The sequence below is a fragment of the Malaclemys terrapin genome, chromosome 1, assembly GCF_027887155.1.
Source record: "Malaclemys terrapin pileata isolate rMalTer1 chromosome 1, rMalTer1.hap1, whole genome shotgun sequence".
In the NCBI taxonomy this organism is placed as follows: Eukaryota; Metazoa; Chordata; order Testudines; family Emydidae; genus Malaclemys; species Malaclemys terrapin.
In genome coordinates, this window is record NC_071505.1 from 300,994,837 (window position 1) to 301,011,276 (window position 16,440).

Here is a 16,440-nt window from a genome sequence, read left to right on the forward strand (position 1 = left end):
GTAGGAAGCCTCCTTATGTGGGGCGTAGTCTCAGAAACCACTTCCTCTAGTGACATAAAGAATCCCTAGTGCAATAAAGAATCACCCTCTCTGTTCCCCCATGTATAAAATGGGAATAATAATACTTACCTATCTCATAAGCATGTCATGGTAATTATTTACCATTTGTAAAGTTCTATTTATGTGCTAAGTACAACCACATTATTTTATTGGCTGTATATTATGAAGGAATGGTTACTCCATAGTTGAGGCTGGAGCTACCCCCCAACCTACACCTCTATTTTTGATTTATTTATAAGACAAAATCTTAGGAAGAGACTAAGTTTTGATTCTGCGTAGCATGTGGACCAAGTTGGGAAAGACACCTCCCCCCACTCATCAATTATAAAGCAAAATTTTAGATATTTTCAACTTTTATATATTCCTGATGAATTTACTATTAATTTGTAAGATCTACTAAATATAGAGTCTTCAACCGCTTTTTACTTCAGCAGGCATTGGGGAACACCAGCACTTTGCAGGAGGAACTCAGGACCTCACAAGAAATGACCCTCAGCTATTACATTTGGAAAAATACATTATCACAAGATATTGGCTGCTTGACAGAACCTTCATTATTAGACAATGGAAAAATCTTATATAGACAATGAATGAGATGGAAAGATTAACATATTCAGCGAATAACTCTGTTCCTAGGTATTATAACATATGGTCTCCTTGGCCAGATGCTTACAGAATTGCTACCATTAATCAATGTTGCAATGTTACCAACACAGTTTAAACATTTTTTACAATTCTTGTGCTTTAAGGGATCCAATTCCTACCCCAAAATCTGTATTGCTTGATTAATAAGTTGATATTTAGGCAGCAAGGAGTTGTTTTCATTCTTTCATTACTTCATTATTTTATCATCTAATCCTGGTAGATACTCATCTCTAAATATACCATTTTACGTTTGTAGCTTGATCTTGATGCTCCTATCTTACTTATTCTATAATTCATATACATTTTAAATGTGCGCAGGAATATACATACACTACTCTGTATCTGTGTTTGTTGTCTTCTTTGTTGTACTTTTATACATAATAAAAATGTTCAATAAAGCAAACAGACACACCACTTTCCACCTATGCCATCAGTATATTTGTAATGCAATCTGAGATCAGCCCATTGCCTCTGACTCCTGCAGGGATAGTGTCAAGCACCACAAAGATCCTCACTGTTTGGAGCACCTGCCTGACAATGAATATCTGCCACCCTTACCAACACATACACTGCATCTAAGTAGTGATCAGAATGAGTATTAGCCTGAATGTTGCATCATGATGAGGTCCGCCCTTGAACTGCCCCCTTCACTGTTGGTTTAGAGATGGCTATTTGTAGACCCCTGCAAATCCACGGATATCCACTTTATATCTGCAAATATTTGCCTCTGCGGATAGCTGCGGAGCATTTTTGCAGATGCACATGGATGCGGATCCAAATTTTATATCTAAAGCCCTGCAAATCTGCAGATATCTGCTTTATATCCATGGATCGTTTTTGCAGATTGCAGATCAGATGCGGATACAAATTTTGTATCCATGCAGGGCTCTAGGTATTTGCAGGTTTTGTACTGTAGAATTTGTAGAACTCTGCAGAAAGCCATCAAACATTTATAGAAAACCAGCCCTCATACCAAATTTGTAATTCTAACAATGAAACAAAATTCATCCCACTCCATGCATAGAATCATTGCCACCCCCCACCAGAGTCACCACTGTGCCCTTCACAATTCATAGATTCAAAGGCCAGAAGGGCATTGTGATCATCTCATCTGACCTCCTGTATAACACAGGCCAGAGAACGTCCCCAAAGTAATTCCTAGCGCACATCTTTTAGAAAAATATCTAGTCTTGATTTAAAAATTGTAAGTGACTTGGTAATTTATTACAAATGAACTGCTGCTACACCAACCAGACATGGACTTGCCCACTAGCACTGAAATACCTGTGCCCCCCAGGAATTTCCACTAGTATGGGCATCAAGCCTTATCTATTTTAGGAACTGAAATGGTCCTCATTCCTGGGATAATCACAACCTTTCACAGTTGTCCTCACAACATCCGGATGTAGGGTGACCAGAGGTCCCAATTTTATAGGGACAACCCCGATTTTGGGGTCTTTTTCTTATATGGGCTCCTATTACCCCCCACCCCGACCCGATTTTTCACACTTGCTGTCTGGTCACCCTATCCTGGTGAGGTAGGGAAGTACTATTTTCCCCATTTGAAGTGTTCTCCAGGATGGCAACGTGAGGTACAGAGAGTTACTAAGGGCCAGATCCTCCAAGGTATTTAGGCTCCTAAGATCTGGACATAGGCGACTTGCCCAAGGGCACACGGGAAGTCTGTGGCAGAGGCGGGACTCAGGGTTGGGTCTGGCGAGTGGCAGGTGAGTGTGGGAACCACGGTGGGAGAGGCTGGGAGGCTGCAGGGGTCAGCGCCTAATGCACATGTAGGGAAATAGGCGACGGGGACAGGGAGCCTACACACGGCTTGTTCACCATGGCAACAGGGCCGAATCTCCCCCGCCCCCCGCCCCGTCTCTAGGGTAACTCGCCCCGCCCCTTCCGGGCCGCGCTCGGAAGTTCCGGGACGGAAGCAGCCGCGGTGCCGCGGGCTGGGCGGGGGGCGGATGAAAGGGCCGCGGGGGCAGCTGCGCGGGGGGCAGGACCCGACATGAGGCTGGCAGGTAAAGGGGGCTGGGGGCGAGGTCGAGTCTAACCCGCCGCGTGCCCTTCCGGCCGGCGCCTTCCTCCGGGGTCGGGCCGCTAGGGCCTCCCGTACCCGCCTCTCTGCGGCGGTGGTGTCGCCTGGGCCCGCCCCGGCCCTCCCCGTGCTGTCTGGGCGGCTCTCGTCGCTCTCCCGGCTGGGATCTGCGGCTCGCTCCCAGACCTGCCAACGCTGTCCGTGGAGGCCGCCGCTGCCGAATCCCCCAACGGGACTTTGGCAAGGCCTGGGTTTAACCTGCCTCTCCCCGCCCGCGATCCCGTCGTCATGCTCCTCCCCGCGCCCCTGTCAGCCCGCCGGGAGTGTAGCCAAGTGCTGCCGTGATCTCGGTCCTCCTCACCTCTGCCTAACTGTGGGTTGCAGGGTCTCTAGGCCCGGGATTGTGCCCTCGATGGCTTGGAAAGCGCTTAGCACATCCTGGCCACTAACTAAAGGCCAGAGCTGTAGCTTCCTTGTTGGAGACGCAGCATCACTTACCACCAGTACCACAGTGTGTCGCTGGAATTGGGACCAAAAACAAACAAACAAAGGCTGAACAGATTTCTAAGGAAAGAGGTTGGCTAGCATATAGCTAATAATAGAGAGACATATCTGTCAATTTAAACATAATCTGTCATTTAAAATATGTATTAAAAAGCTTTATAGAGCCTAACACCAGTAGGAATGTTTCCACATTTCAAAATAAAACCCACTGGAAATAGTTAAACTGCTCCCCCACTGTGTTTGAAATTTAACATTAAGAACCAAAAGTAAAACTGATCTCTTTGACTTTCAAGTTTCTCTCATTGAGAGAGAGGCTGAAAGGGAATGGAGCACGATTAGTAAACCGGGTTTAAAAACTTTATATTTAAACATTTGTATTAAAAAACCAGAAAAGTCTATTATCTAGTTGAATTTAAAAGTGAAACAGTGCTGGACTTGGTTAATAGCTGAATGAAGAATGTCTAAGGAGCACCTATGTGCTAAGTAAAATCGTTAACACCTCAGTAGTTAAGTATCAGAGGGGTAGCTGTGTTAGTCTGAATCTGTAAAAAGCAACAGAGGGTCCTGTGGCACCTTTGAGACTAACAGAAGTATCATTACTGAATGAACATCTCAAAATGGTGCAAGGAGGTGTAGTTGGTGGAGCTGCTGTTCTTTGAGTATTATATAAAATCAAAGCCATCAGCACTGGCTCTTTGATACATAAAATAAATGTTCTAACCACTTACTTCATTATGTATTCCGTTTTACTGTACCTATCAGAGACACGGGTGATATTGGTAGTCTGCCAAGACACCACAGGTATGGGTAATGACATTTGGCCCTGTAATTTCTTTTCAGTGGTAACTTCTGTATTAGTGGATGAAAGATGCTATATCAATTCAATATAATCTGCCGTTAAAATGTCTAGTTTACATAATTATAATGCTTGTTTAACATAGTTGGTGATTGTATTTTTTTCTTCCCCCCAGCTTTACAGTATCTCTTGTGACCCTAAAAATATGACTGTTTGCCTACTGCACCAAAACTCCTAAATATTTCATCTGCCATTTGGACACCTGGCTTCAACTACAATGGTAAGATACAATTCATGTCATGTTTTTAATAACGCTTGCCTTTAGGGTGGTGGGTATTTGGCAGGTGAAGGTGGAGAAGGGAAAGTCCTTTGTGTCTCTGACATCCTCAGAAATGTGACTTAGCAGTGTAACACTCTCCAGTTGATGGTGGGGCTCTCTGTGGAGCTTGTGAATGGTGTGCCTAAATCAGTTAGTCACTGCTAATAGAATATAGGAATTGTCATATAAATCTGTTCTTGTGTCTTGTCTCCAACAGTGGCCAGTTCTAGATGATTCAGAGGAATGTGTAAGCCCTACTCACACATCTATAGTGGGCAGTTAGGCAGTAATATGCCTATAGGGTATTTTCTTAATGTCAAGCAGTCAGTGGATGAGTTATGCCTAAAAGTCTGTGGCTTGATATCCCTTATGCACATCTATCCTAGAAAGTATAACTCTCTGTATTATTATTGTTACTTTCTGTCTCAATGTTTTGTAGCAGTGGTTTCCACAGTTGAAAGGCACAGCATCAGCTTGAAAGTCAGGCTTCTATCTGAAAACTTCATACCTACTATTGTTACAAGTAATTTTGCTGAAAGATTAGGTGGGGGGGAAGTATTTTATCTTTTACTGCACTCTTTTTCTAGCCAGTTTCTCTTCCTGTGCACTGCACTAACATGATGAAATCATATGTTTGCTCAGATCTGGAGGGAACTTGTATGGACATTCTTCTCTGGGACTTAAAAGAGAGAGTATTTTTAGAGCCCTGCACAGATACAAAAAGGCACCAGGCCCACACTGGGAAGGAGCACATTATGGACTCTTCTAACCCATCCACACAGCCAGGTCTGGCCTCTCACCTGGGGCAGTCCAGCACCCAGGCCTTGCTGTGTGAGCGGCTCCCAGCCAGCAGGTCCCACTCGCCTGTAGGGGGCTTCCCGCCCAGCAGCCGGGCTCTGCCATGCAGAGTGGGCATGCCTGCTGGCTCCAGCCGGACTGGGCAGGCTCTCGGGGGTCTACCCTGCTCCCCAGCGCAGCTTCAGCTCCAAGCGATCTCTGCTGCCCGCCACCTATGGAACCCTGCCCGCCTCACTGGAGCCGAGCAGCCTTGGACCGGTGCAGAGGCCAGGCTGGTCTTGGCCAATAGGGGTGGGGAGGGCAGTGGGGGGGGGGGGGCTTGGCTAGGCCCCGCCAGGCAAGTGGGTCTTGAGTGAGCCCGGCCCGGGCAGGCCCCACTCCTGTTCCAGCCTGGCTGATGGCGCCACTCTTGATCCCCACGCTGCTGGCTCAGCCCAGCGGACATGGTCACCTCTCAGTGGGGGCAGTAAGTGCGAATGAGGGATAGGGTGAGGGGGAGTGTCTCTCTTTGGGGGGGGGCACTGAGTAGTGGGGGGTGGAAGGGGTTATGTGTTTTGGGCGTTGGGCATAGAAGGGATGGGGGGGTGCTGGAAGGTTGGGATGGTCTGTGTGTTGTGGCACTGAGTAGTGGTGGGGTCTGGTGGCAGGGGGTGGTGGTGTGCAGGGCGCTGTGCAATTGTGGTGGTGGGGTCTTTGGGCTGGGGAGCACTGGGCATAGTGGGTCAGAAGAGTGCTGAGTGCAGGGGTCTGTGAGGGATCTCAGCGGGGGATTCTGTCCATAAGGGTCTGTGGGGAGGGGCTGGGTGAGGGGGGCACTGGGCATAGAGATTGGGGGGCAATGAGGGGGGGGCGTGTGGCGTAGGACCACCCCCAAGGGGAAGGAGCGTGTTCGCAGTGCAGGGCCGAGTGGGCCACTGTGTGTCTGGCAGCTGCCAGTTTGTAAAGAGTGCCCTTGCTTTGGGCTGGGCAGAGCAGATCCACGGTGAGGGGGCCCACATATGTTTGGCACCGGGCCCACAAAATGTTAAATCTGGCCCTGGGAAGAAGAGCTAATAACTGATGGCATCAAGAAAGCTGAGGTGCTTAATTCATATTTTGCTTCAGACTTCACTAAAAGGGGTTTATGATGACCAGGTATTCAACGCAATTAATATTGGCAGTGAGGGGAATGAATGCAAGCCAAAATAGGGAAAGAGCAGGGTAAAGAGTATTAACATGTATTCAATTCAGCAAGGCTTGATTAAATTCATCCTAGTTCACTTTTGGAACTAGCTGAAGCAATCTTGGAGTCATGAGCAGTTATCTTTGAGACCTCTTGGAGGATTGGAGAGGTCCCAGAAGACTGGAGTAGGGCAAACATAGTATCTATCTTGAAAAAGGGGAACAAGGAAGACCTGGGGAATTATAGACCAGTCAGCCTGACTTCAATACCTGGAAAGATACTGGAGCAAATTATTAAAAATCAGTTTTTAACACCCTTGGAGGATAATAGGGGTATAAAGAGTTGTTGGCATGGATTTGTCAAGAACAAATACCAAAACCAACTTAATTTTCTTCTTTGATAGGATTACTGACCTACTGGGTAGGGGGGAAGCAGTAGAGATGATGCACCTTGATTTTTAGTAAGGTTTTTGACACCGTTCCACATGACATTCTTATAAGCAAACTAGGGAAATGTAGGCTAGATGAAATTACTATAATGTGGGTGCACATCTGGCTGAAAACCGTACTCAGAGAAGTTATCAATGGTTTGCTGTCAAATTGGGACCGTGTATCTAATGGGGTCTCTCAAGGATCAGTCTTGGGTCTGGTACTGGTCAATATTTTCAGTTAATGACATGGATAATGGAGCAGAGAGTATGCTTATAAAATTTGCAGATTATACCAAACTGGGAGGGGTTGCAAGCACTTTGGAGAACAGGTTTAAAAATCAAAATGACCTTGACCAATTAGAGAATTGGTCTGAATTCAAAAAGATTAAATTCAATAAAGACAAGTGTATCGATTTTTCCTTCGTAATGCACTACAAAATGGGGAATAACTGTCTAGGTTATAGCACTGCTGAAAAGGATCTGAGGGTTCTAGTGAATCACGAACTGAATATGAGTCATCAATGTGCTGCAGCTGCAAAAAAGGCTAATATCATTCTGGGGTGCATTAGCAGGAGTGTTGTATGTAAAACACAGGAGAAAACTGTCCCGCTCTACTTGGGACTGGTGAGGCTCCCGCTGGAGTACTGTGTCCAATTCTGGGTACCACAATTTAAGAAGGATGTGGACAAATTGGAAAGTGTCCAGAGAAGAGCAACAGAAATGATAAAAGGTTTAGAAAACCTGACCTACAAGGACTGGTTGAAAAAACTGGGCATGTTTAGTCTTGAGAAAAGAAGACTGAGGGACGAACTGATAAGTCTTCCAATATGTTAAGGGCTGTTATAAAGAGGACAGTGATCAATTGTTCTTCATGTCCACTGAAAGCAGAACAGGAAGTAAGTAGTTTAATCGGCAGCAAGGGAGATTTAGGTTAGATATTAGGAAAACGTTTCTAACTATAAGGGTAGTTAAGCTCTGGAATAGGCTTCCAAGGGAGGTCATGGGGTCCCCATCATTGAAAGCTGTTTTAAAAAAAAAAAAAAAAAAAAGGTTGGCCAAACTCCTGTTAGGGATGGTCTAGGCTTACTATGACTTCTCGAGGTCCCTTCCAGACCTACATTTTTATGATTCTGTAAATCAGCTACAGTAAGTATTATCTAGAGAATTCTGCTATCGGATGTTACGAACAATTTGCGGGACTTTGAGTTCAGTATGCAATCATGGGCTCTGACATACTTTTCAACCCACCTCAAAGGGAATCTTTGGGAGAGGAACTCTGCCAAAGCTCAGTTTTTGACCAAATGGCTGCTTTTATGTCTAGGGAAGGGGCCTAGACCACATCTCCTTAGTGGCTCCATGTTGATAGGAAAAGTGTATTGTACTGAATCTGAGTGATGGAGGTTTGGGTCTTTGTTCCCATCTCATGGGAAGATGACCTACTTTAATGCACACTCTTTGGTATCAGTGGCTGTGGGCTTTGATCTGTTTCTTCAAGACTACTCTGCTTTACAGTTAGCTGTTACTAAGTCTTTCTCACTCTCTCTCTCTCACACACACACACACACCCTTTATCCCACTAGTGCTACTCTTCCTGATGCAATAGATGCAAGCAGGCAGTTGTGCTAAAAGATGTTGTATTGGCAGCCAGGGTAACGGCAAAGAACAGCCTTGCCTACCTGTTTTTTCTCAATTTTTTTAAAATCAAGTTTTGATTAAAACTTGGTATTGCCCTCCTTACAGTTTTGCATCACTGTCCTTCTAACACTTAATAATTCAGTCAAATCTACACAAATCCTGTAGTGGAGTTAATTACTGTTAATGCAGTTAATCAGAGTGCTGAATTTATTGGTAGAATTCTGTACATGCTAAAGAATCCTACATTTGATCAGCTAGTCCTGTAAAAATAACAAACTAATATTTGAGTCCTAGTCATAGAGTTTGGGGTGGTTGTTACAGTACAAGGTTTTCATCAGTTAACACATTTTCTAAGAAAGCTGTTTATAATTTTTGCAGCAACAAGCTTTAGAACTGGCATTGGATCGTGCAGAGGTAAGGAGTAGCTAAGTTGCCTATTGATATGTAAATAATATACCAGGCTTAAATTTAAATGTCTGTTTACATTCTGTGCATTTATATTATATGAAGGTGTTTTTTGTGTAAACTATGTATAAAACATTAGTTTTGCAAAATTGTCACTAAAATTACCAGCCCAGGCACAGAATCTACTTGCCTGGTCTTTCCCATGATGAAAATACGGTCTTAGTTTTCCTATTTGTAAAACAATTACGTATTCTGGTCAAGTAGAATCCTACAAGGCTGCTATTTATATAGTCTACATAAACCTAGTGTGAGCAATTTAAGTCATCCCACAGCCAACAAAGAATATATCAGTAATTTTTAATATATATGTTCTCCTACACTATATAATACTGGGTTCAAAATATTTGGGGGGGAAAGAGGGAGAACCTATCTCTATTTAAAATAAACCAAATGATCAATCAGCACTTTGTCAAGAATGGAAATGTTTCCTCCAGAATTTGTATTTTGTGAAAGCTTGTCTGTGTAAAACCTAAATCAAGTGCTAAATTTGACCTGAGAGTATCTTAACTAACATTTACTAAAATATTGTACACATCTTGCATTTGCTTAGAATTACCCTGCTTTCTAAAAAAATGTTAGAGAAACACAGGAGCAAAGTAGGCCTTCTAAAACACAGTTGGCTGTGTTCAAAGGGAGTGAGTTGTACCAAGGCAACAGCATTATATCTGAATGTTGCAATTGTCTTGGTTCAAATATAGTGAAATTTCAGGTTTCTGTAAGGTTTTGTTACTGTAAATATAAAATGTTGGCATAAAGTGTCGTAGGTTTCAGAAACTACTTCTTAACTGCGATAGTGATAATCATGAAACATACCACTTCGTTTTAATTTTAGCTATGAAATAACTCCTTTGTTAGCTGGTGGTTGGAATTAAGCACTCCTTTGTAACTACCACTCCTATAGACCACTCTAGAAGTGAGAGTATTTATTCCGTTTAAAAAACTACAGTTTGACATGTTGGCTGTGTAACACAGAATAACTACTGTAACCTAAATTTGCTTTAATGATACTAAGACTCTTAAAGTAATTTGTACATTGCTAGAACTGTTGAGTTTCATGCACCTTTCTCTTCCAGTATGTCATTGAAAGTGCCCGTCAGAGACCTCCCAAACGAAAATATTTATCCAGTGGAAGGTAGCAAATATTCCAATATTTAACTTTTTATTGTATTGATTTAACACAATTTTTATGTTAACATTTTCCTTAATTTCAGAAAATCTGTATTTCAAAAGCTATATGACTTGTATATAGAAGAATGTGAAAAAGAGCCTGAGATAAAGGTAAGTGGAATTTATTTAAGCAGCCATTCAGTGCAATCTCTAAATAGGTAAATAAGCAAGTTAAACAACAAGTTTAACAAACAAGCAAGCTCTTTAACAATGAGGAGACAGCAGCAATGAGGAGACAAGAGATTTGCAGAAATCTTTTGACTGCAGCACTTACATCTGAGCCAATGAATAGCCTAGAAATCACACATTATTTGTACAGACTAGGTTTATAAGATAAGTGTCTTTTCAGTTCAGTATGAAGTAGAAAGAATAATAGGACTGGTCCAATAACTAATCAGTTATTCCAGTGTAATTTAAAAGAAGCCAAAATAGAATTTCAGCCAGAGAAAATAGATTGCTACTATCCTGGTGCTGTGGTGTGCCCCTGAGCTACTTTGCTATCCAACGGAGTACCAGAGAGCCATAAGTGTCTAACAGGTTCACTGTAATAATAGTATCAAAACAATAACAGTATCAATACAATAGGAGCCTCAGTGTCTGGGGCTTACTGAGAGATCTGAGAGTTAGTGCTAGAACCTATACCATCAAAATTAGTGAGAATGTTTGGGGCCAGTGTTTGTACCTGGAGTCCAGTCCTATTAATATCACTACCTTCAAAGGACCTGCAGTGTCGTTTCTGCTTACCTTGGCTACTAGTGAAGAAGTAGACTTGACTGTCTTCTATTTTAAATTGCCATCTTGTTCCTGGGATAACTGCTGCATTGTTGTCAAATACTGAAGTCTTTTTCAAACCTAAGAAAAGAGCCTCATCTGACCAATTTAAGGCTTAAAAGCCATGGATGAAATGTCAGTACACTAAAATGTACTTCCCTTGGCATGTCTGCTAAAAATAGCATTGGGAATCTACTTCAACACCACTCTCCTTTAAAAAACAAAATAAAAACAAACCTGTTGTTGGGGGCTGGGGGAAAGGGGAGAGGGAGAAACTGTAGGAATGGTGTATATATGCCAGTCACTGAATTGCTGTTGTTTTGGTTTGCCTGATAGTGGCTTTGGTTTTGTGGTTTTGAGTGCTGATTGTAGTCGAGATTATTTGGCATCACAAATTCTAGTGAATACAGATGCCATTTTAATCTCCTCACCTGCACTTTATTCACAACTTTAATTTCATCCGGGGAGTGGACTGGGTGAATTAGGTTTTAGCAGCAGGGAGAGGAGGAGGAGGATTAGGTTAGTTGCAGCAGCTAGTTAGGGGGTCTAGAGGAAATCAGGAGGATTATGGCAATAAGGCAGGCAGCAGTAGGTTTGTATGTGGGTGGGTTTTTTTCTGTAAGTGTACTAATTTCCTAGAGAGCTAGGAAGGCACTGGTGCTCTTGCCCACTTGCAAGAGAGTAGGGCTGAATATGTAGAAGAAGGTGTGAGACTCAACCTTGATGGGAAGGATGGGGTGGTCCGGAGGCATGGAGATGAATGTTTGGGTGCGGGGAGAGAATCCGGTTGTAATATCTGGAAGCTAGGTAGGAAGGAGCTGTTGAGAAGGTTGATCAGTAGACTGAGCCATCATGGAGGGTTCAAGTAGAAATCAACTGTATAATCCAAGTGTGGCAAAAGAGGAAGGCACTCAGCAAACCTGTGTTTACCCAGCAATTAAGATGAATCACAAGTGGTGAAATGGAGTGAAGGATTAAAGTGAAACCAGGAATACGGTTGTAAACTGCTGGTCCATAAGAATACGAAGGGGATTATTTTTGATTTAGAAGATACCTTAGACCATGAAGCTCTGTTTAGTGCCCTAATTCACTAAATTAAAATGCTGGCTATTGGAGTAGACATCCTGACCTTATTTTCAGTAATGGATCTCCACAGTACAAGATGTTGGTCAGGACCTTTGGAAGATATCTTCACTTAATGGGAAGATAATGTTGGAAACCATTTCTACCTCTACACTTATCAACTTCAGTATGTGTAAGGTGTTGCCATCCAATATGGATGTGCCAAATACTATATTGGTAGGCTTAGAAGGGTTAGATTTTTCTTGGTAAATGTCTGTTTCGCCATACACGCACAAACTGATGGAAAAATATTTCCACTGATAAGAACATAAGAACGGCCGTACCGGGTCAGACCAAAGGTCCATCTAGCCCAGTATCCTGTCTACTGACAAAAGCAACAGAGGATCCTGTGGCACCTTTAAGACTAACAGAAGTATTGGGAGCATAAGCTTTCGTGGGTAAGAACCTCACTTCTTCAGATGCAAGTAATGAAAATCTCCAGAGGCAGGTATAAATCAGTATGGAGATAACGAGGTTATACCTGCCTCTGGAGATTTCCATTATTTGCATCTGAAGAAGTGAGGTTCTTACCCATGAAAACTTATGCTCCCAATACTTCTGTTAGTCTTAAAGATGCCACAGGACCCTCTGTTGCTTTTTATAGATTCAGACTAACACGGTTACCCCTCTGATACTGTCTACTGACAGTGGCCAATGCCAGGTGCCCCAGAGGGAGTGGACCTAACAGGCAGTGATCAAGTGATCTCTGTCCTGCCATCCATCTACATCCTCTGACAAACAGAGGGAAGGGACACCATTCCTTACCCATCCTGGCTAATAGCCATTAATGGACTTAACTACCATGAATTTATCCAGTTCTCTTAAACGCTGTTAGAGTCCTAGCCTTCACAACTCCTCAGGTAAGGAGTTCCACAAGTTGACTGTGTGCTGCGTGAAGAAGAACTTCCTTGTATTTGTTTTAAACCTGCTGCCTATTAATTTCATTTGGTGACCCCTAGTTCTTGTATTATGGGAATAAGTAAATAACTTTTCCTTATCCACTTTCTCCACATCACTCATGATTTTATATACCTCTATCATATCCCCCCTTAGTCTCCTCTTTTCCAAGCTGAAGAGTCCTAGCCTCTTTAATCTCTCCTCATATGGGATCCGTTCCAAACCCCTAATCATTTTAGTTGCCCTTTTCTGAACTTTTTCTAGTGCCAGTATATCTTTTTTGAGATGAGGAGACCACATCTGTACGCAGTATTCGAGATGTGGGCGTACCATTATTTATATAAGGGCAATAATATATTCTCAGTCTTATCCCCTTTTTAATGATTCCTAACATCCTGTTTGCTTTTTTGACCGCTTCTGCACACTGCGTGGACATCTTCAGAGAACTATCCACGATGACTCCAAGATCTTTTTCCTGACTTGTTGTAGCTAAATTAGCCCCCATCATATTGTATGTATAGTTGGGAAATTAATGATAATCAATTCACAGATAGGCAAAGTAAGAAAAGTGCTTCTTGAACTTTTATTAGGTTTTGGTATAAGGTTATTTACTATGTATATTTTGACATGTGATGTTGACAATTTGAGGTTTAATGGCTATAAAGCTTTAACTATTTGAATCTCAACATCTATTGTCATTAAATAATTCTCTGAGCCTGCCATAACTTCCCACAAATGTGAAAATTTAAATAGATAAAAAGAGAAAAAATATTTTAAAATAAATATTGTTGGAATATCTGCCAAGCCTATATATTGGTAATGTATCTCTTTAATTTCCAGAAATAAAACTAAGTTAGTGTGGTTGGCAAAACTGAGGAGCTGGGGAAGAAAACAATATTCTGAGCCAATGGGAGCTGCGCATTGATCATATAAGTGCTATATAATGCCAAATACTCTGAAAAATCAGGTCCTAGATATCTCAAATTGGGCTCCCAAAATCATTGGAAACTTTAATCTCGGTCCCTCAGCTCCTGATCTGTTTTATGGGGATTATATCCTTCAACTCACAGGAGTGTTGTGCAAATAAAATGAATGTTTGTGAAGTTATGAATGATTGGATACTATAGTGGTGAGTAGCATAGAAGAGTCTATGAAGAAACTAATAATTCTGTCTTCGGGGCAGGGTTTGAGTATCATGAAGTAAAAATGCCTTGAGCCACACATTAACGTTTTGATTTTTCATTGTTGTTCAAGTAGTTTATTAATGACAAGTTTCAGAGTAACAGCCGTGTTAGTCTGTATCCGCAAAAAGAAGAACAGGAGTACTTGTGGCACCTTAGAGACTAACAAATTTATTAGAGCATAAGCTTTCGTGGACTACAGTATGCATCCGAAGAAGTGGGCTGTAGTCCACGAAAGCTTATGCTCTAATAAATTTGTTAGTCTCTAAGGTGCCACAAGTACTCCTGTTCTAGTTTATTAATGAGCACCATCCATCCTATGCCCTGAATGAGGCAGGAGCCTTGTGAGGAAAAATACAATGTGATCATGTAATTAAAGACTATATCATAATGCATATGCACAAGCAGGCCAAATTGAAATTGCACAGGTAACCTTAATTCTGCCGTTTCCTAATTTTTGAGTGCTTGACTTTGCGACCTTAATACTTTTTTGCATGGCTTCCTAAATCTTAATAAAGCAAGCTGAAAACAAAAACATAGGAGCTATCATGTGGCATTATATTGACACCCATAGGGTTCATCAGAAGGGTTGGAATCCATCACACAGACCTCTGCCACTTGAGTGAGCAGAGTATCTGATGGAGGATGACTATTTACTACTGCTATGTGGACCAGCAGTACAGGGGGTTGGGTACTTTGCCAGTGATTTTTCACAGATATTTGCTGACAGAAGAGAAATGGTGAGATTTGGGCAGATTGTGATTCATTCCCAGCTCTGGAGGTGCATGTAGCTTTTGCCCATTTTCCCTCAAGCTTGATCCCTCTTTCTCCATCCCCTCAAGCCCATTCAAGCCCTCACTTCCAGACCCCTGACTCCTTGTTCCACTCTCTACTCCTTAGGCTTCTCATCCCAGTCTGTTTCCTTGCCAAGCCAGTCCTGTTCCCCCTTCCAGCTTTTTATCTAATCCGTCTGTTTTCTCTACCCCCAGCTCCTTATCCCAGTCTCCTTTGCCCTACTGGTCCCTGTTCTCCTCCTGTGCCCCAGATTCTTGCCAGATCTGTCTCCCTTTCTCCTGTCCCCATTCCTCCACATTGGTGTTCAGTTCTATTTTCCTTGCCCAGCCAATCCCACTGTCCCCTCTCCCAGCTTCTTGTGTGATTTCTATGTTCTTCCATCACCAGTTCCTGGTCCCAGTCCCTCCATGCCCACTGGCTCTGCGTCTGGGTAGTTGAAGTCCCCCATCACCACCAAGTGCTGTGCTGCCCGCTTCTTGTTTACAGTGTCACCTGAAAGTGAAAACAGACGTTCGCATGGCACAGTTGTAGGTGGCGTTGCAAGATATTTACATGCCATATGTGCTAAAGATTTATATGTCCCTTCATCTTCAACCACCATTCCAGGGGACATGCATCCATGCTGATGACGGGTTCTGCTCAATAATGATCCAAAGCAGTGTGGACCAAAATATGTTCATTTTCATTATCTGAGTCAGATGCCACCAGCAGAAGGTTGATTTTATTTATTTACTTTATTTATTTTTTGGTGGTTCGGGTTCTGTAGTTTCTGCATCGGAGTGTTGCTCTTTTAAGACTTCTGAAAGAATGCTCCACGCTTGTCCCTCTCGGATTTTGGAAGACACTTTAGATTCTTAAATCTTGGGTTGAGTGCCGTAGCTATCTTTAGAAATCTCACATTGGTATCTTCTTTGCGTTTTGTCAGATCTGCAGCGAAAGTGTTCATGAAATGAACAACATGTGCTGGGTCATCATCCAAGACTACTGTAACATGAAATATATGGCAGAATGCGGGTAACCAAGCAGGAGATATACAGTTCTCCCCCAAGGAGTTCATTCACAAATTTCATTAACACAGATGTTTTTCATGAGCCTCATCAGCATGGAAGCATGTCCTCTGGAAAGGTAGTTGAAGCATGAAGGGGCATACGAATGTTTAGCATATCTGGCACATAAATACCTTGCAATGCCGGCTACAAAAGTGGCATACGAATACTTGTTCTCACTTTCAGGTGACATTGTCTCCCGTAACTGTAAACAAACTTGTTTGTCTTAGCGATTGGCTGAACAAGAAGTAGGACTGAGTAGACTAAGAGGCTCTAAGGGTTTACATTGTTTTGTTTTCGAGTGCAGTTATGTAACAAAAAAAAACGACATTTGTAAGTTGTACTTTCACGATAAAGAGATGGCACTACAGTACTTGTATGATGTGAATTGAAAAATACTATTTACTTTGTTTATATTATTTTTATTCTAAATATTTGCACTGTAAAGTAATAAAGTGAGCACTGTACACTTTGTATTCTGTGTTGTAATTGAAATCCATATATTTGAAAATATAGAAAAACATCTGAAAATATTTAATAAATTTCAATTGGTATTCTATTGTTTAGCAGTGCTATTAAAACTGCTATTAATCATGATTAATA

The 16,440-nt window shown here is 42.3% G+C and overlaps 1 protein-coding gene across 16 annotated transcripts in view; it reads left to right on the top strand.

The window, feature by feature from the left end:
• The first annotated feature begins 2,645 nt into the window (after positions 1 to 2,645).
• SUPT20H (SPT20 homolog, SAGA complex component) overlaps positions 2,646 to 16,440 on the top strand; it is a 59,858-nt gene continuing 46,063 nt past the window's right edge. For 15 of the 16 annotated variants that reach the window (XM_054015256.1, XM_054015258.1, XM_054015261.1 and 12 more), the window contains exons 1-5: positions 2,646 to 2,732; positions 4,225 to 4,329; positions 8,772 to 8,807; positions 9,932 to 9,990; positions 10,070 to 10,136. In XM_054015256.1, coding sequence (XP_053871231.1) covers positions 4,327 to 4,329; positions 8,772 to 8,807; positions 9,932 to 9,990; positions 10,070 to 10,136 — 165 coding nt within the window. In that variant the 5' untranslated portion in view covers positions 2,646 to 2,732; positions 4,225 to 4,326. Of the gene's footprint in view, positions 2,733 to 4,224; positions 4,330 to 8,771; positions 8,808 to 9,931; positions 9,991 to 10,069; positions 10,137 to 16,440 lie in introns of those variants that run through there. The other variant, XM_054015266.1, reaches the window with a different exon arrangement.